The 18,906-nt window shown below is 49.6% G+C and overlaps 6 protein-coding genes across 6 annotated transcripts; 1 reads left to right on the top strand and 5 right to left on the bottom strand.

Annotated features, from left to right (window-relative positions):
- Positions 1 to 2,799: 2,799 nt before the first annotated feature.
- On the bottom strand, positions 2,800 to 4,779 carry M438DRAFT_377403 (alkaline phosphatase-like protein; the record flags this gene model as incomplete). The annotated part of the gene is made up of 2 exons (XM_029908735.1): positions 2,800 to 3,538; positions 3,599 to 4,779. The coding sequence occupies 2 exons, from the start codon at positions 4,777 to 4,779 to the stop codon at positions 2,800 to 2,802; spliced, it is 1,920 nt and encodes a 639-aa protein (XP_029756717.1).
- A 2,099-nt stretch (positions 4,780 to 6,878) lies between these two features.
- Positions 6,879 to 8,041, top strand: M438DRAFT_408648 (uncharacterized protein). Its single transcript, XM_029909966.1, has 2 exons — positions 6,879 to 7,162; positions 7,214 to 8,041. The coding sequence occupies exons 1-2, from the start codon at positions 7,060 to 7,062 to the stop codon at positions 7,936 to 7,938; spliced, it is 828 nt and encodes a 275-aa protein (XP_029756718.1). The 5' UTR covers positions 6,879 to 7,059; the 3' UTR covers positions 7,939 to 8,041.
- Positions 8,042 to 8,164: 123 nt separating this feature from the next.
- M438DRAFT_385750 (uncharacterized protein) lies at positions 8,165 to 8,338 on the bottom strand (the record flags this gene model as incomplete). The annotated part of the gene is made up of 1 exon (XM_029908976.1): positions 8,165 to 8,338. A coding segment is annotated over one exon (174 nt), but the record flags the coding sequence as incomplete, so codon positions are not given.
- A 318-nt stretch (positions 8,339 to 8,656) lies between these two features.
- M438DRAFT_399788 (uncharacterized protein) lies at positions 8,657 to 10,993 on the bottom strand (the record flags this gene model as incomplete). The annotated part of the gene is made up of 6 exons (XM_029909433.1): positions 8,657 to 9,022; positions 9,074 to 9,812; positions 9,863 to 10,183; positions 10,237 to 10,411; positions 10,461 to 10,528; positions 10,578 to 10,993. The coding sequence occupies 6 exons, from the start codon at positions 10,991 to 10,993 to the stop codon at positions 8,657 to 8,659; spliced, it is 2,085 nt and encodes a 694-aa protein (XP_029756720.1).
- Positions 10,994 to 12,239: 1,246 nt separating this feature from the next.
- Positions 12,240 to 15,387, bottom strand: M438DRAFT_358714 (putative alpha-glucosidase; the record flags this gene model as incomplete). Its single annotated transcript, XM_029907283.1, has 4 exons — positions 12,240 to 14,159; positions 14,328 to 14,344; positions 14,398 to 15,108; positions 15,159 to 15,387. The coding sequence occupies 4 exons, from the start codon at positions 15,385 to 15,387 to the stop codon at positions 12,240 to 12,242; spliced, it is 2,877 nt and encodes a 958-aa protein (XP_029756721.1).
- Positions 15,388 to 17,151: 1,764 nt separating this feature from the next.
- Positions 17,152 to 18,510, bottom strand: M438DRAFT_281559 (dockerin type 1; the record flags this gene model as incomplete). The annotated part of the gene is made up of 1 exon (XM_029901251.1): positions 17,152 to 18,510. The coding sequence occupies one exon, from the start codon at positions 18,508 to 18,510 to the stop codon at positions 17,152 to 17,154; it is 1,359 nt and encodes a 452-aa protein (XP_029756722.1).
- Between the last annotated feature and the right edge of the window lie 396 nt (positions 18,511 to 18,906).

Raw genomic sequence — 18,906 nt, forward strand, 5'->3', positions numbered from 1 at the left:
CGCAAAATTCATCTCGCTCGGTGGTCGGAAGCACTGTTTTTTTCCAAGATACCTTCACCTGAGTCACATTTCCTAATCGAAGTCTCCATTTCTTTGGTTCTGGCGGGTATCATTTTCGGCGTATTCAATTCGATTTCTGTCTTTTGTAATTCATTGCGCATCGACCAGAGAGTCTTCGAAGATCGGAGAGCAGCTTTGAGTGTAGTTGTATTTTTGGCATGGACGGTGAGCTATTCAGCTCCTGCTTTTACTTCTCTGCGACGCATGAGGTATCTGGGTGGATGGACTTTGTCTCGGTTTACGTTCTTGTGGTTTGGCAGAAATGATGCGGTGTTGAAGTGTAACGAGTCCAGATTTTTTCACATTGCGAAATGAACAAAAACAATCAATATCAAGTTGAAAACATCAAGGTGCAAGCATGGTTTAAATAGTCGTGGAACAAGAGGGCGGCCTAACAAATGGTCAGCAGCACCAGAGGAAGCCGTCGTCCGTTTTGAAACCCGCCGTGGTTAGCAAACTATCGCGACCTTATTCATTAGGCTTCCACGTGTTCATGGGACACTACCAACAAGTAGTCAACCAGCCGTTTCATAAAGGTCGACTAGCTAGATACGCACGCCGATGCGTAAGCCAGCAGCGGACGATGTAGTGTTTGGTCTAGTCAAAAGCAATCCAACGCGCCGACAGGCAACCAACTCTGGCGGCAACAGAGACATGCTTGCTTAATCGCTTTCACTGGCGCCGGCTCACCAGCAGTAAGTACTGCTTTTAGTGAGCCCCGGACTTCGGAATCGTCTCTTGCGCGGTCAGAAGTCAAAAGATAGACATGGGTTCGCGCGGCTAGAAGAATTAAGCATGAATATAAGCAGCTGGCAATCGACATTCGACGGATGTACCGTGCAGCGGTACGGCGCGCAAGTGTCTGGCAAGGAACGAGCTGAAGAGCTCGACACTAGGCAAAGCAAACTCCAATCTACTTTGTTTTAGCACTCCCTCTAGCCTCCGCGACTACGGCACCGTCTTGCCTATTCAACTAAGAACTTCTGAACCCTTGCCTGCGTCGCGTCTGTCAAACGACTACTACGATCTACCCGCCGGAGATCTAAGCTACCCCGTTGGTGCCTTCTAGCTGACCACGAAATCTCTTGTTTACAACAGTCCCTGGCGTCTTCTAATCGCGATTAGTGACTGCTGCGCCACACACACCAACCGGAGTTGCTGTCGTAAAGCTTGAATGACATTCTCATGGATCGATCAATTATATAAGTACGGAGTATTCTTCTGCCCAAATCTCAAACCTGCGGCGAATACCGTGCTTTCACTTTGCTTCTACTTTCCACGGCCGCGACGACATAGATGGCCTTCCAAATATATCTTCCATTTCCGTGCTCAGCCAATCACGCCTGAAATAATTCAAACGACAAAACATACACATGATAGACGAGCAAAAATCCATGGCACCCGATCTGTTGGCACCCTACCAAGCCCGCATTCGACACCCACCCCAATGGAATGCAAGTTTCACAACAAAGGATGCAACCAAACAGTAGCTTCGTCTTGGTTTTTGGCCCCCAATTCATCCCACCACTAACGCCCATGTGCTAGGGCTAGCACACACTGATGTATTCCTACAGCCCTGTACGGCGTCTATCGATCGACCCAGGAACCTGGCTCGCCTCGCGGAGCCGCAAAGTCGCGCCTTGCTGCTCGGAGCAAAGGTCCGGTCACAATCTTGTTCACTATTCGATCTTGACTGCTAGGTTTTAGGATCACCTCAAAGACCAGAACTATTGATTGTGGTCGAGAGCTCCAGATTGTGTTTGCCCCTGCATGGCTTTCGTTATTCGCCAGCCTCAGCATTGTTTCCAGCACTCATAATCCTCCCGATCCTTGGGAAAAATCGTCCATTTCTCTAGTCGCAAAGATTCTCAGCTCTCCGACCGTGACCTGTTGTCACAAGAGAAGAGCAACAATAAGAGAAGATGGATGCCCACACCCGGATGCGAATTACTACTGGCCAATTGTTATTTTGAGACAACAATTCAGCACGAACCTTTGACCTATTCCTGAGCCGCGCCCTTCATATCTTTTGAATACTGCAAAAAGTACTCGGCTCATGAAGAGCCGGTCGTAATGCTTGCCGACTGGATGGGTTTTCAGGCTATGCTTGTGCGATGTTGCGATACTGGTGCAAAACAGACTAGCCACATGGTCTCTTCAGATCAACTAAAGTCTAACAATTTCTGAGGATGCTCTTGTAACTCTAACATACCGGACCCCTGGGCCATCAGCACCTGTCTGTCATCAAGCAAATTGAGTTGACCTGTTGGTAAAGGAAGGAGTAGATGATCCGAACTGCGCCTTCCTCCCATGAATCGGCTGTCCTTCCTGTTTGTATTGCTTAAGTGCTCCTTCTCTTTGGAATCGGACTACAACTTCCTCTGCCCGAGATGTTTCCTTTTTCGTCTTGTCGATCGTTCTTCCTTATTCTACAAGTTCCACCGTCGTACCTTCCCTCTTCTCGATTAGAAGGCCGCTCTTTCCATGTCGACTACACGGCTACCATTTCCTCGTTCGGCCTCTTGTCTTTCTTGCCAACGAGTCCTATCAAGGAAGATTGGTTCATAGAGAAAGTACTGATGAGTGATAAGCCACTCCCTAGATAAGATGAGAACGACAACTCTGGATGGCATGGTAATATGTGAATTCAAACTGTGAAGGCACTTGAATGTAGATATGGAAGGTGCAATACTTCTACAGCCCGTAATAAAATCCTTTACCAGACGAGTGTATTGCAGCTTAAATAGGTTTGACCGTCCTCTGGAACCTTGGAGGTTGCTTGAAGAACTTTTCAGGCTCATCCCTCGCGCCGTCCTTCCAGTACTCATACTCCATCCAGGCATTCTCAGGCATTTGTGCTTCGGTCGCCTCTAGGAACGCGCCCAGCTCAGGTGCTAGAGGAATCACGCCAGTTTCAAGAACATATTGATCCCACATCTTGATCATACGAGCAAGACGTTCAGGATCTTCTTCACCAAGGTCGTGTATCTCGCCAGGATCCTTCGAAAGATTGTAGAGTTGCCATCTTTCGGGACCTTTGGGCTTGGGAATGAAGACAATCTTCCAATCACCGCAGCGAACAGCTGCACGACCACAAGTCTCCCAGCCGGTGACGTGATCTTCGGAGTGAGTAGAGTGGGATCGTCCCTCAATGAACGATAGCATGCTCTCACCCCGCATGGGGACGATATTACGACCCTTGTAGTTCGGTGCTGGGTGTGCCACACCAGCCATTTCGAGGATAGTGGGACAAAGGTCCATGACTGTAGCAAAGTCATGCGTGATACTGCCCTTTTCGACGCTGACGTGGGAACCAGAGCTAGCGACTTCTACAGGACCATCGATGAAACCGTCAGAACGAGTTTCGACGTTCGCCGGAAAGCGGGCGACGAACGGAACACGAACACCACCTTCGGTAGTGAAGGCTTTATACAATCTACTCGGGGCTGTTGCGGCTTGTGCCCAATGAGGGCCATACCTTTTTCGTCTAGGATTAGCTCCACATCCCTGATGACATAATTCAAAGACCTGTGCTTACCAGACAAAGCTGTCGCCACGACCGATATTCTCAATTGAGTTGTTGTAGTACTTCTTCAGGTGCTGCATCATTTGACCTTGGACGATTGGATATGCTTCGTAAGCTGCACCCTCGGCTCCGTTATCAGACATGAAGCAAACCATGGTGTTGTCAAGTTCTCCAGTCTGCTCAAGATAATCAACAACCTTGCCAACATTGGCATCGATGCATTCGACCATGGCAGCGAAGACTTCCATTGCTTTGGCAGATTTGGCCTTCTCTTCAGATGTTAGAGCGTCCCAAGCTTTAACCTCGTCTGCGATGACTGCATGCGGCTCAACACCACGGGCAATGAGACCGATTTCTTGCATTCTCTGCAGACGTTTCTGTCTCAGAACCTCTGGTCCCTCATCGTACACGCCTTTATAATGTGCGATATACTCATCAGGGGCTTGAAGAGGCCAGTGAGGCGCTGTGAAAGGAAGGTATCCGAAGAAAGGTCTTTCGTCCTTCTTCTCGTTGCGTTCCTTCAAGTAGGACAGCATCTTGTCTCCGTAGCCGTTGCTACTGTACCAACCATCAGGGAGCTTCTTCACATATTCCCCATCTTCAGAATGTAAAGCGATGAAAGACATGGTCATGAAATCGGGGATTTTGTCAGGTGTCTCAAGCTGGGGTTCGTATGCGTAATGGTTTGAGCACGCCGGCAGATGAGCAAAGCTTCTTTCAAAGCCTCTTGCCTTTGGACTACGCTCAGGAGTGAGTCCGAGGTGCCATTTGCCGGATATGAGAGTCAGATAGCCAGCGTCTTGCAGAATCTCTGGCAGTGTAGCGACTCTCTCATTGAGATAACCTTCATAACCAGGCATGCCTCGCTGGGGAGCGGTATCGAAGCGCTTTGAGTTGCCTTCTGCTGGTGCATTTTGCCCGGATATATTGGTCCATTCAATAAGATTACCCAAGCCTGCGATGTGGTGGTCCGTTCCCGTCATGATCATGGCGCGTGATGGAGAGCAAGCAGCTGCAGCATGGAAGTCGGTGAAGCGAATTCCATTGCTTGCTATTTTGTCAATGTTTGGAGTTCTGATTTCTCCGCCAAAGCAGGAGAGATCGCTGAAGCCAAGATCATCTGCAACAATCACAAGGAAGTTGGGACGCTTCTGAGCGCCAACGGTTGCGTTTGAAGCCTGAGATGCGGCCATGCTTGCGAGGTGTTTCGTGGGTGGTGAGCATGTAATGAACACAGTGCGATGGTAAGGAGAAAAGAGGAAAAGCAGATAAGGCAAAAGAGCTGAATCGATTAGATAAAGCAAGAACAGGTGATCCGACTTGAACGCGACAACAAGTAAACAGACCCCTCAGGTGTCCCTGGGGGATCTGCAGGCGGGGACGATGGGCTTTGTTCGAAGCTAATCCGACACCGCTGTAGTCAGTTGTCGCAAGTGGCAAGGTCTCACGACACCGATGTTGCTTCGCAGTCTTGAGTCAAATGGCGTGCTTTCGATATCGGGTTGCTTGATTGCACATCAAGATTCATTGTGATACAACAATTGATTGGACTCAGTGACTCGCAATGTTTTACGATTGAGATATTCAGAGACAATGACCGGAGGCAGTAGAATCAAATAACCGTCCTTCACACTACGTATCAACATTGTTGATCCACATCGCAAAATAGCTGACTGAGACGATGATTGATTATTTGATGCCTGAGGCGCGCGCGTGGAAGAACAAAGACCCCGCACAAGAGGGAGGCACAAGAGGGAGGCGCGTCCTGCAAATTAGCCGCCATTTTGCCGGAGATGGCATTACTGAACAACACGTCTCCAAGGTTGAAAGAAAGTTGCGTGTTTTCGGACTGCCTTCAATGCAAGTGTGTTTTTGCTTGCCTGCTCAACCACACCTGAGTTTCAGGTGTTGTCGTGTAAGACGGATTGCTGCTTGAGCTCCATACTCCTGGTTCACCTTCGGCTCCCCTGCTTCAACTCCGCTCATGTTGTGAGTACAGATGCAGCAACATACTGTCAATCTGGCTTCTGTGGTCGGACGTCGCTTCTCAACAACCATCTCTGGTCTGCGAGTGTCTTGTAGTAGCACGCATATACGCCTCCGTCTTCCCTGTCGGTCATGTTGCCCGAGCATCAGAGGTCGGAAGTTTTGATGAGAATATGACTGCTTCACTTGGCATTGTGCTCTCCTGGCGGACCTGAAGCATGCGCCCACGCTTGTCCATCGATCATGAAGATATCTGCATGATAGATTTGAACATTGCCGGCCTAGGCATCAGCAACACTGGCTCGATTTGGGTCTTGCCATCTACAGACATCAACCGTTTGTCTAGTCCAGGTAGTCTTCCAAGGCTACTAGACTGATGTTTCGACCCAGATGAATGTACTTTGAAAAGACTTACCGAAATACTCAGAATAGAAGCTTACGCCCAGTCGTTGTACAGATGTCTTCGCGAGAGCTGCAGGTTATCTTGGCATTAAAGGTTGGAGGTCGAGTTCTCGCTAAGTATACCACAAAGTTACATACCATCACAGGACAGCAGGTGAAACGGTTGTGACCCGACTGATCAGAACTCGCGATCACGTCCCTCAACAAACTTGATATGCAACGAAAACCTATACATTCCATGCTGCCGCTACGGACAAGAGAATTTCGGACTTTCTGACCTACCGGATCGTTTGGCAGCACGAGGCGCAACTGACAGTCAGCTCTAGCATCCTTCGCGTATAAGATTCCCACGCCTCGCAGTTTCGATTTGCTAATATGTATTACACTGGACTTCATGGCTGCGTTTCAGCATGAGAGCTTGTATGCCCAAACCTGACCTACATCTTCGGGCCATCACATTGAACTCTTACGTTGTTGAGCTATAGCACGGCAGGACTCCAGATACCAAAACGCGCGTCTAAGATCTGTATGAGCCTGTTTGCGGGGCGTCAGCAAGTGCCCATTGATTTCAAAAGAGTGTTGGTACGACACAAACTGGCTGGTTGATCTCTCAGGACATCCTAGGACCTGCGTTCTTTCCTGACCCAGATGTCGATTCGAACTCGGTCCACGTGCTTCGCGTCGTGTAACACAGAGCTCGCAATTGCTGAATTCAATCTCGTCTTCAAGATCAGGTGTCATTTGGAGAGTAATGATTGGCTTGGGCCTGAATTCAACATTCTCGGAACAACTTACAAGGCATCTCGTACGTCCAAAGGAAGATCTCAAGCAGCATCATGACGTTCAATGGCATGAGTTCTCGCAGAATGCCCAGCAGGAGCGCACTGACCGTTGGCAGTTTCTGAGATTGAACCGCGTGTCCATCTGGAGGACGAAAAAGATAAATAGCGGTGACTTTCTCGCTTTCATCTCCATGATCATCATCAGCATCATCAGCATCAGAGCAGAACATCAAAACACCAAAACACCAAATCATCTCATCATACTTCACCCAACCCGCACCGACAAAGAAGCAACAAACCAAAATGGTCTCTTCCAAGAACTCCCTCCTGTTCATCGCCCTGGCCAGTATCCTCGGCTCTGCAGCTGCTATGCCTGCTGAGAAGAGAGGTGACTCCAATGGCTACAGTAGGCCAAGTCTCCCTCTTGATGATGGAATCACACACTGACAAGCCATAGATGGCGACCTGGCAGACAACTTCAAGTCTTTCTTTCAGAACTTCGGTGGATACTCTTCTGATGGTGACTACAAGGGGGATCTTGCCAAGGATCTCTCCAAATTTGCAAGCGGCTTTGGAGGTAAGCTGTCCGACAAGGATGCTCAGTACTGGGCGGACTCCTTGAACAACAAGAAGAACAACGGCGACTTCGGTGGCTGGTGGGGAGGATCTGGCCACGGAGGCAATGGCTGGGGATCTGGCAGTGATTATCACGGTAATGGCTGGAACCACAACAGCAAGTCTGGACGAAGCCTCGAAGCAAGAGGCTCGCAAGGCGGCTATGACGACAACTCGAAGAATGGCGGCTACAGTGATTCGAAGAATGGTGGCTACAGCGATTCTAAGAACGAGCAGGGCTGGGGCAATGACCATGGCTCCAAAGACAGCGACAACAAAGGTTCTGGTAAGGGCGGCTTCGGCCATTCTGGAGACAACAAGGGTTCATCCGGCGACAGCTGGGGAAGCGACAACAAAGGCTCCGATAAGGGAGGCTCGGGATCTGACCATGGAAACAGCAACAAGGGCAGTGGTGGTGATAAGAAGGGCTCCGGTAGTGACAACAAGGGTTCTGGAGGTAGCAAGGGGTCCGGTAATGACAACAAGGGTTCTGGAGGTAGCAAGGGGTCCGGTAATGACAACAAGGATTCTGGCAAGGGAGGTGACAGCAAGAGCGGCGGTTGGTGATTTTGTTCTCGAAGAGCTACTGATCAAGATTGGCTCTTTGATGGATGACCTGAAGGATCTTGTGCTGGACTTGCACTCACACATTCTTTTGACATAGCAACGTAGCACGACTCAAATTGAATAACGATATGTATGACTCTTTCTTCATCTCAGCTTTCCATATTGGATCCCCAGTCTCTACCGTCTTCTGTGGTGCAAAAGGGGAGGCGGTTGTCCAACTTGCTGCTCACAGCCATGAGACAAAAGAACATGCAAAAGAGAAGAGCAAAACGTACAGCAGCAGGGATTCCCACGTGGTCACCCACCGTAGTACTAATCTGCCGTTCAACTGCTTATGTATGGCAGAGCGGACGGGATGCCCAGTTTTCAGCTGACTGTGGCCGTACGTGCTTGATCTCTCATGTTATCAGTATATAATTCCTGTATTCAGTCGACGGGTTCAAGACTAATCGCCTGCCAAAAAGGCTTTCAATGGTTGAGGAAGATCACTCTTGGTGCATCTGACAGATGGCTAGGAGCAAGTCACAGAACGTATGGTTCACACACGACGACGAGAGAGAAAGATGCATCTGAGTTGAGTTATGGATTTATGATTCATGCACTACGTGCTATTGTATTAGACTAAAAATTAAGAAATAATGGCTGATAGAAGCTTGTAAGTTGTGTTTCGAACATTCTGGGGTCATTTGTTGGTTTTCCTCTTTAGAACATCCATGATTTACTGACCCTGTCCGAAAGGAGCAAAGGCAGGGGCGGAAGTACCGTCACAAGAGTACTGAACAACAAAGTCAGACTCAGAGGTGTTGTTGTCAAGGATAACAGTGCCGTCAGGAGCAGTGATGGAGAAAGCAAATCTGACGGGACCGCCCTGTTGACCGAAGAAGATGCGGAAGGGAAGGTAGTCTCCTGCTTCGAGGGTGTATGAGGTCGAAGCACGAGTGGGATAGTTGCTGCAGCAAGAGGCAACGGCATTGGCGTTACCTCTGGTCCATCCGCTGACGGCATTGTCTCCGAGGTACAAGAAGACGATGTCGTCAGGGTTGGAGATGATGAAGGTGTATGTACCGGGAACCTGAGCGAAGATCTGGCTTATTGTTAGTGTTCTATATGTTCGATTGGTTAATGCTGCACTTACGTAACCGCGGTGGTTCAGGATGAAGTATTGCGAAGACACTTGTGTGCTGGAACCATAAAGCGAGATGGCTTGAGAGTTGCTGGAGCTAATGTCAATACCACCAACCTTGGTTGTATCGGCGGCCCAGGTGGGGTTGCGGTTTGCATAGTGCTCGGGGTAGACAGCGTTGACGTTGTCGCCCTCAGTGTACTGAGATCCGCCGTAGTAAGCATATTGGATACCCTTGTTACCGCAAGTGCTAGGAATAGGAGAAGCAGTGACGGTGATCACCGAAGTTTCGAGAGTGGTCTGAGTGGCAGCCTGGATGGTGGTGACAGGAGCAGTCGAGGTAGAGGTGCTAGTAGCTTGGCTGACCAACATGGAACAGGCGCTGGCGACGATAGATGCAGGGTACTTGGTCAGAACAGCAGGTGTAGACAGAGCGCGCTTGTTGATGCTTGCAGTAGTAGTGGTTGTGCGGAGAACAGTGCTGGTGGCGAGGGGGGTAACAACAGTCGTGGGAGTAACAGTTGCAAGGAGTGCGCTGTATCCTAGGGCGGAGGAGCAGAAAGGCTGGAGAGTGGCGTATTGAATGTCAACAGAAGCTTGGTGGACAGCTCCGTTGGTGTCTCCCTTCTTAGGATTGAACCCGGCACTTGAGGCATTGGTGAAGGAGTAGGAATACTCAATCATGTAGTGGTCGTTCCCGCGGTATTGGCCCTTGTTGGTAGCGTAGCTTGAGTCCCAAGCTTCAGTGTAACTACAAGAATCAGCTCAGGTTATGCGTGGTAGAAAAAACAATATACTCACAGAGAGCAGTATTGGCCTTGGCTGTTGGAGGTCTTGTTGAGATAGAGAAGGTAAGTGTTGAAGAAGTTGCAGATCTTTACGGGAGAGCCGTTGTTGGGAGGGTGGGCAATGTTGTAAGTGTTCTGAGCTTGACAATGGGCGGCGCAGAGAGAAGCGTTGAAGGGACCAGCAGTGAAGATGCGGCTACCCATGAAAGTGTCGTAACCTTCGTGGTCAAGGGGAGCGTTGATGGCAGCGTTGCCGAGGTACTGAGCAGAGGTGAAGCCTTCGGGTACAGCAAGAGTGTTGTTCATGTAGCCGTTGGAGCCAGCAATAACAACCCTTGAAATCGTTAGTGATACACCTCATGAAAGGCATTTTTTTGCAAAACTCACTGGAACTTGCTGCGGTACTGTCCGTAGTTGTTGGCGTTTGACGCCGACACAGGACCACCCCAAAAAACGCATTTTATCATCGTCACACTGGCAGGGTCGGTGCATCCAGATCCAGGCTCAAGAGAAGGGTCTCTCTCAAAGTAGGTGTTGAAGGACATGCAGCCGTTGATGGCATCTAGAGAGAGTCAGTATGGGTCATTGGCTGTTCTTCTGCTTCTACGTACTGCACTTGGAAGCACACTTCTCAGTGTCGTAGCTAGACAGAGCGGTGTATCCCATGTAGCCGTAGGCGCTGTGCTGTGGTCAGCTTCAACCATCTAAGTTGTCATCAAAAAACGTACTTGTTGGAGGCGTTCAAGTTGGTGAAAGTGTTCGAGTAACCAGAAGGGATAGGGGCTGCGGAAGCAGCGGCAGCAAAAGAAGGGTTGGCTGAGAACGCAGATGCGGTGTCATCGGGGGTGTTGACGGCGTAAGAAGCAACTCCGGTAGGCTGAGCAGCACAAGCAGCTCTCTTTCCGACATTTCTTCTGACAGCGACGGGAGTCTGAGTAGCGATGGCGCTAATGTCGACAGAGATAGAAGAGATGTCGGAAGTGGCCTGGGCTGCGATAGAGGTAACGTCGTAGGTGACGCTTGAAGCAGTGGTGGTGTAGGAGATGTCAGGCTGTGCGATGACCATATCAAGATCGATCTCCTGAGGAGCAGGAAGAGCAGCAGCCAAGGCTGCGAAAGCCGGAACGGCTAAAGAATAACGCATGGTGGGAAGAAAGAGTGACGATGGTTGGATAAGAGAACGACAAAGAAAGAGAGATATAAAGAAGGAAGGAAGGACCGGATTGATCTGATGACCGATTGTGGATGATTCTTCACAGACAAGGCACGACTGCCCTTCTTATATCTCAGATTCTGACTTACTGTGCTATACCAATGTCTTGGTATCTGCTCGGTCATCTCCACAGAGACTCGTGTATTCAGGAACCTCCGAAGCTACACAAGTTGCTATGACAGGAGACGAAGCCATAGTTGGAAAGAGGTGCTGCAGCAAGCAAGCTGAACATGGCTGGTCATTGACCGAAAGCAGGCTCGTGTATGGAAAGAGGCGTCTGGAAGGCTTCTGCGGCTGCGGCACTTACATCAATTTGCATGAGGCGCAAGACTCCGAAGAACATTCTGAGCATACCGACTCAGTGCGCAGTTGTTGAGTAGAGATCTCGAAGCCTCTGAAGGGCCAATATTGGCAAGAGTCCAGAGCTGAGCTGAACAATATACGAAGTACAGACGGACGCTCCGGACCACTAGTGCAGATCCCATGAGGATTCTTTATGGCGGAATATCTGCTCAGACCTTCGCATGGCCGCTTTGATAGAGTCAAGACGGGAGATCGGTGTAGCAGAGGTGCAATAGCAATAAGAACAGGGTTCGTGGCTTGTGGGGTATGTTTAGGCGAAGACGAAAGAAGTTGGTCATATATCTTGGTAGAGACACGACTCATCTGATCGCGAAAACAACACGCTATCACCATCAAACCCAAGAGTCGAAATTGTCTGCGTTTATGTGAGCTCTATAGTTCCTAACACTTGAGCTGCTAAGACGTAGGGGGACTCGAAGCTGCGAGTTGCTACTTACAATCGCCGTTCTCTGGTGTCAAAAAGTATGGCCATCCTCCTGCCAAATTACACCCTTGACTCGTTAGATCCAACGGTTATAACACAGACCTTCCAAAGTCAAGCGCGGTCTTTGAAAGTCGAAGCGAGTTCATTTCCACTGCTGTACAAACTAGTTGTTGCTATACATACACGCGAATACTCCGCCTCAATATTCCTTCTGCTTCAGCAAGCAGCCTTTCAGCTTGACAAAGAAAATTGCGATGGAAATGTTCATGAGACATTGTTCATAACCTTTGTTTATTCTTGATTTGTGTAGTTCTATCTAGTGAGCCTTGGCTCCCGTATCAGAAATGTATAGTATCGCATCATAATGCAGCCTTCTCCTCATGAGGCTATCTATACAGAGACCACAAACGGTCCAGTGAGTTTCTGGTCGAACTGGACCAAGACGTGGTGAGTGGAACCGTCAAAGCTCCAGTCATTGTCTGCGCACTTGTTCCACTTTTGGTCGTCACCGTCCTCCTTCCACTTAGGTGCGTTTCCGGAGTGACCCTTTTGGCCCAGGAGAGTGACCTGAACGACACGGTTGTCTTCAGCCTGGTAATCAAAGGATCCAGAAACACTGAGGACACCGTTCTCGTAGCTGAGGTCGATCACGGATGTAGCGTTCTGCTTGATGCTGTCACCATCGTCCAGATACAACGGTCCGCTGGCCTTTCCATCACGGCCAGGTGCGATCACGATGTTGAAGGGCTGCTTGCGGACATCAGTGGTTGTATAACCAGATGCGTTACGCATAGGAATGATAGATCCGCCACGGATGTAGAGAGGAATATCTGTAAAGTCAACATCCGAGATGGTGATGTTCGCGCCAGCACCCTCAACAGTCTTGAAGGTCTTGAAATCGTAGAAGCGGTCGTTGGGGAAGTAAACGTCTACGGTAGTCGAGTTCTCTTCCGTGACAGGAGCGACCAGGAGAGCATCGCCGTAGAAGAACTGAAGATCGAGAGCAGAAGTTGCCTTGTCGTGAGGGTATTGGAAGAACATGGGGCTGATAAGAGGAGTACCGTCCGTGCTCTGCTTGTGCATAGCGGTGTAGATGTAGTCAAGTAGCTTGTAGCGGATTTCAATCGACTTTCGGGCAGACTCTGCAACGGTCTCCCAAAGGTAGAACTCTTGAGGGATAGAGCTGTCTCCATTGTGGTTTCTGTAGAAAGGGTTGAAGGCGCCGAGAGAAGCCCAGCGAGCACAGAGTGTCTCGGTAGTGTTTCCACCGAAACCGCAAACATCGCTGCCAACCATGGGAACTTGGTAGATGGCAGCGAAGTCGAGCATACCTTGGATAGATTGACGGTAGAGCTCCCAAGTCGACAAGTTGTCACCAAGCCATTTGCCGACTGCCTTTCCAGCACCAGCAAAGGTTGAACGAGTGATGACTAATGGTCTTCTTCCAGGTCTACGGGCTTCAAGCGCGTTCCTGGAGTATGTGCTCATCATGGTACCGTACAGATTGTGAACATCAAGCTCAACATGTCCATCGTAATGAACAATATCCGTGTCAAGAGTGTTGTTAGAGACACCACCGTAGGCTTCAACAGTGTTCTCGTTGTCAATTTGGTAGGGAGGTCCGAGAAGGTTACGATTAGGGAAGCCGATAGTCTGAGCCGACTGGCGCTTGTCCAGTGGAGAGTATTGCAAACCGACTGAACGCTTGACTGGCTTCTCCACACCAACAGAGCGCTTAGCAGCACCAGGGTCGGAAGCGGGAGCGAGCCATGGAGGTGCATATGCAAGCTCATCAGGAGGGTATGGGCTGCTGGCATTAGGTTGGAATGCCTCAGGGAAGCCAGGAATCGGGCGAGGAGCGGATCTGATGGCGGGTCTGGTTGGAGGGAACCCACGAGCTTCCGCCTCGTCCTGGGGGTTTGATCCAAAGTAGTTGAAGTTAGCAGCCTCATTCATGTCAATCCACAAGGCGTCGATGTCGACACCAGTCTCTGCATCGAAGAATTCGGCAAACTCGCTGTTCCAGTACTCGGCAGTGTCGGGGTGGAACCAGTCAGGGAACGCTGTAACACCAGGCCAAACAACACCCTGGTAGATGGAGCCATTCTTCTGGAGGAGAATGCCCTGGTCACGAGCACGGAGGAACGACTCATAAGGCAATCCGTTCTCGCGTTCAGTCTGGTAGGCCATGGCAGGATCGACCATGACGATGTAATGTTGGTTGTGTTCGTGGAGGTAGTTGACATATTCGCGAACTCGGGCAAGAGGGAAGCGATCGGGATCGGTCGTCATGATATATCTTTCGTACATCTTAAGATATAATTAGCATAATTCTGTGGAAGCATAGGAGTAGTACAATTTCAAAGAGCCAGCTTGTAGATCAAGTTCAACATCGATGAAATAGCGTCCAGGACGCCATGTCATCAGTGCTGCTTAGATGTAGCTGGCCCCTTGGATCTGTATCCTTAGCTTACGTACGTAATCTATGTCCGTCCCTGGGGCTCGTCAGTACATAAATTCATGGGTGCCTTCATATTGAAAAACTTACACATGGTCTCCAGAGGAATGGCCGCGGTGCTGTAATTGTAGACGACTTCAGCGATGGCGTAGAAATCACGGTATCCGTAGCGGCACTGGTGGAATCCAAAGCCCCAGTACGGCATCATAGCGGCTTTCTGAGTAACGCTGCTGTATTCCTGAGCAACCTCAACAGGGCTAGGACCATCCAGGAAGTACAGGTCGAGGACGCCTCCCAAAGTGTCGTACTCAAGATATTGGCCATCGGTTTCGGTCTTGTTGATATTAATATCTATACCTGAGCTTGACAGCAAGAAGACTCCATGGGTGCCCTTGCCTACTCTGTGGTCAAAGTAGATCGGGTGATTACCGTAGAGGTTGGTGCCTGAGGGAATACCGTAGGCATCTCTTGACCACAATGTGCGGGTGTAGTCAGTAGTGTTGAGGCGAAGAGAATCAGAATGCTCGCCGAGACCGTAGATGTTGGGATTGTCAGGAAGCGAAGTACGCAGGCGGAGGTATTGCTCCTCAAAAACAATAGGTGAATCGGAGGTGTCGAAAAGGACTTCCTGGTTTGACTTGCGAGTGATCTTGAAGCTGAAGGGGTTCTGCTCCATCGAGAACTCGAGAGTCGCATCACCAGCCGAGACCGAGTTATTGGCATCTGGTGTAGGGAACACACTAGTAGGAACTTGGTAGGCAACCTGGCCTTCATCCTCAATCTTGACGTGCAATCGCTTCTCTGCAGTTCGTCAGTATGTATATGACAGAGCCTGTGTCTGAGAGACAAACTTGAATCATAATTTACAGCGAGGCGCAAGTTCTGTACATCCGCGCCATAGGCGTTGCATGCCGGTCCAGCCAAGGTCAATTTCGCAGTGAGGCCTGTATCTGTGTTGACAATGTCCGATGCCGAGTATCCAGGACAGTCATCAATGTTTCCAGCCGACTGTCTTCGAAGCACAGCGGCGCCAGAGACGCTGCGCAACAGTGCGAGTCCGTAGAAAGCCTTGAGCAACATCTTCGGGAGGTAGAATCTGTCTCTGCCAACCTCACGCGAGGGAGATCCAGCTTTATACTGACATATCGTAAGTAGCACAGCCACCAGAGCACATCCAATTGAGAACATCGATCATATACACGGCGGTTTTTTCGGAGACACCCTTGCGTACGCCGAGGTTGTGTTGTATGTCGTCTGGAATAGCTTCAAAGCTTCGTTGCCGTTGTAACGGGTCATCTTCATGGCAGAAACGGGAAGGTGCGTTGCAAAAAGCTGTGGAGGGATTCTGGAGGCATACACCTGCGTAGGCCAAGTCTTCCAAAGCAAGGATGGTCGGAGCGATTTTGAGTTCATGAAAGGGAGCCAAGATGTCGACCCGTTCGTATGAAAGACATGCGATGATGCTTCCTCACGCTTTGCATATGCGAGGCACGGGTGATCGTGAGAGGCTGCGGGGCGGGATAGCCATGCCAAGGCAGTTTTCGCTAACAAACTCCCATCCTCATGAAGGCCACTCCATTTCTGCCCAGTTTTTCCCCTCACGAAGTGGAGAGAAGCAACATTTTACCCCTCTCTTCGGATACTTGGCGACAAAATATGCTTTGATATCACAAAGCTTCCTGCCTTCGCTTCTGTATGCGATATTGGAAGCACTGTCCGCTGGAATCCGAAGGATTGGGTTGCTTTGAAATTTGGAAAGACTTCTCTTGTTTGCTGGCGGATCGTCGTCGTTTGCAAGAGTCTTAGAGTGCTGCCACGTGGAATAGTCTTTTCTTTGACGAAAGAGGACTATTTGAACTATTTTTTCATGTATAGAACACTGTAGAATCAGCAACAGAGGTACAGAGTATGTGCTTTTTGCACGTGGCTTGGTACGCCCTACAACATCTCAAATGGCTCGGGCTTCAGTGTCTTGGTCATGGGGTGGGATTTCCTCGACGTTTGGACCATTTTTGAAGGATCCGATGAAGCCAGCCAGCTGTTCGCATTACACTTGCCTGAAGGACGTGAGGCGCCGTCAGTGCATGATCCCAAATGCTCTTTGCATGGAGTCAATGGGGGCTTGTGGCTCCATGATCAGCGCATCACTCACGTCGTTCTTTGGATTGAATCGAGGAGAACCTCGTAACCATGGTTTCGTGAGATGGCACTCACATTGGAGGGATATGTGGTCCGGCACTGTCGCGACATGATTTTCGGTGCACAAATGCGGTCACACACGCGCACAGAATTGACATGCTTAGTCAGCGACACCAAATGACATTTCGAGATGTCGTTTCGAGCAATCTTGAAGAGGATATCATGTTGAGAGTGAGATCAACCTACGGTCATCGTCTTCTTTTGTCGATCCGACATTCGATGATTGGCATTTCGATCGCTGTCGACTCGATAGCAGACCATGGACGAAGACACGCGCCAAAGTTAAGTGCCTTTCTGGAGAGATGGTTGTCAGAAGTTTATATTAACCATGAGTCAATGAAAACTTGATTGGAAGGCTTCAGCTGCGCGCAGAAGATCTACACCTATGTTTCCTTCGATGTAAAGTACCATCAGTATATATGACATGAAAATTGCCCCCTGTTGTCGCTGTTCGGTGCTCAGCCGAACCGAGAATTGTTGTTTCGTGAGTGACCCTGTCAACAACCACGCTCGGAATTCAACCTGGACTTCTTCGTGATTTCTTTGGACAGTCATATAGAGGCCAAAAGCATCATGTCTGTTGACAGCTAGTGAAGTATCTAGCTAAGCTGAGAAATTGATCCCGATGTGACATGCAAGTTCTAACTACAATTCGAAGTCAAGCACCACGACGTCCCTCTCAGTCCCTGCTGTGCGTGTGAATACGCTCAATATACCATCACCTTGGCTCAACCTTGCACGGTCAACGTTTGGCTCGCCATCGTATCTCTCGCCGGACCACAGCACATCGAAGCCCGAATAGCCGGCACCTTCGAGTTTCCTCCTTCGCAACAACATCAAGCTCGTATCTTGGTTTCCAGGCAACAAAATGTAGATGCTATTGCCGGTCGCATCACTCGCAATGCAGCCTCGAGACCCTGTCTCTGTGGGGAAGGCATCAGGTATGGCTGTGGAAGTCCATTCGCCAGTGACAGCGTCACGAAGGTAATGGCGCCATTGCTCAGTTCCCGAAGTGTTGTCTCTATTGAGTACGTGGAAGTCGCCAGTCACAGACCCGATACATTGAGATTCTTGGTTCATGATGCCACTGTACTTCGGTATCTTCTGTATAGCAATGTTTTTGGCAGATGGCGAAATGCCAGGTTCGGAGACTGCTTGAGTGTCTTCAAGACTGGCAATCGTGTGACCGACAGAATTGCACCAAGATTGCCCGCAATCATCGCTGTATGCATAGTTCAAGTCGAAGTTGTTTTCTGGACCGTTCGGACCAGCTTGTGCTTTGTGAGCATTGTTGTCTAGATCGTCCGCTCCCTCATAGGCGATGAAGTCACGATATGTCCAGCTGACATGCATTCTCCCGTTCGCAAAGGATATCCCATTAGGGTAGGGATTGTTGTTGATGCCAACAAGATATGTGCCGCGTGATGTGTAAGTCTGTCTTTCGGAGGAGTACAAGAACATCATATCTGATCCTGCACCAGCTTTACCAGTCCGAGCTTCGAACATGAGGTCGTCGCCAGCACTGACAAATCGAGGATATGATATGCTGGTAAAGGCACTTGGCTCTAGTCCTGGCAGATGATTGCGGACAGGACCAAACAGAGAAGAAGTCCAATCGTGTGAGCTTGGATTTAGGGCGACGCCTGCTGGAGAGATCCTGTATCGTAAATCATCGCAATGATGGTCAAAAGAGACATGTATAGTCCCGTCGCCAGTACAGATACCGATACTGATTGTATTGTGGCCATCGTCAGTGGTTTGATCGTAGTCTTTGAGGACCAATTTCTCCCAATCTTGATCTGTCTCGATCAAGTTTCGTCTCCCTAATGTGACATATCGGACACTGTCTGGACTTGTCGAAGCGGCAGTGTAGTAGGCGACATACTGGAAGTTGTTGAAAGTCGTAATGGCATCCTGCTGAAACGCGTTTGCGTTAAGCCGGCAGACAGTATTGGGGTCTTTAGCGAGCACCAACACGCGCGGAGAATATTGCTTTGCCGCCATGGCCATGATCCGTACTTCTTTGCTGTGGTGCACAAGAGCATGATGTATCATTTGTTGCCCAAGAAAAGATGATTCCCTCGGTGCATCTTGGAGCGAGACGGACGCCGATCCTTGGCGGGGCAGCCGAGGTGAAGGATCACGAACTTTGGACGACTTCCAATACGACATCTATGGTCGCTTGCACATAATGATCGTTCACCCATGCTCGGCATAATTGACTTACCAGTCAGACTTGCTGCTCTAAGAGATAACATGCACGTCATTTATAGCACATTGAAGAGAAGAATGCTAGCATATATCCTTCATGTGAGACGCTGCTGGTCAAACCTGGGAATTTGACCATCATCTGCGTCTCTGAAGGGAATGTGTATCCTGCAGCCATTTCTGACCCATAAT

This window comes from Aureobasidium pullulans (assembly GCF_000721785.1).
Source record: "Aureobasidium pullulans EXF-150 unplaced genomic scaffold scaffold_24, whole genome shotgun sequence".
NCBI classification, from domain to species: domain Eukaryota; kingdom Fungi; phylum Ascomycota; class Dothideomycetes; order Dothideales; family Saccotheciaceae; genus Aureobasidium; species Aureobasidium pullulans.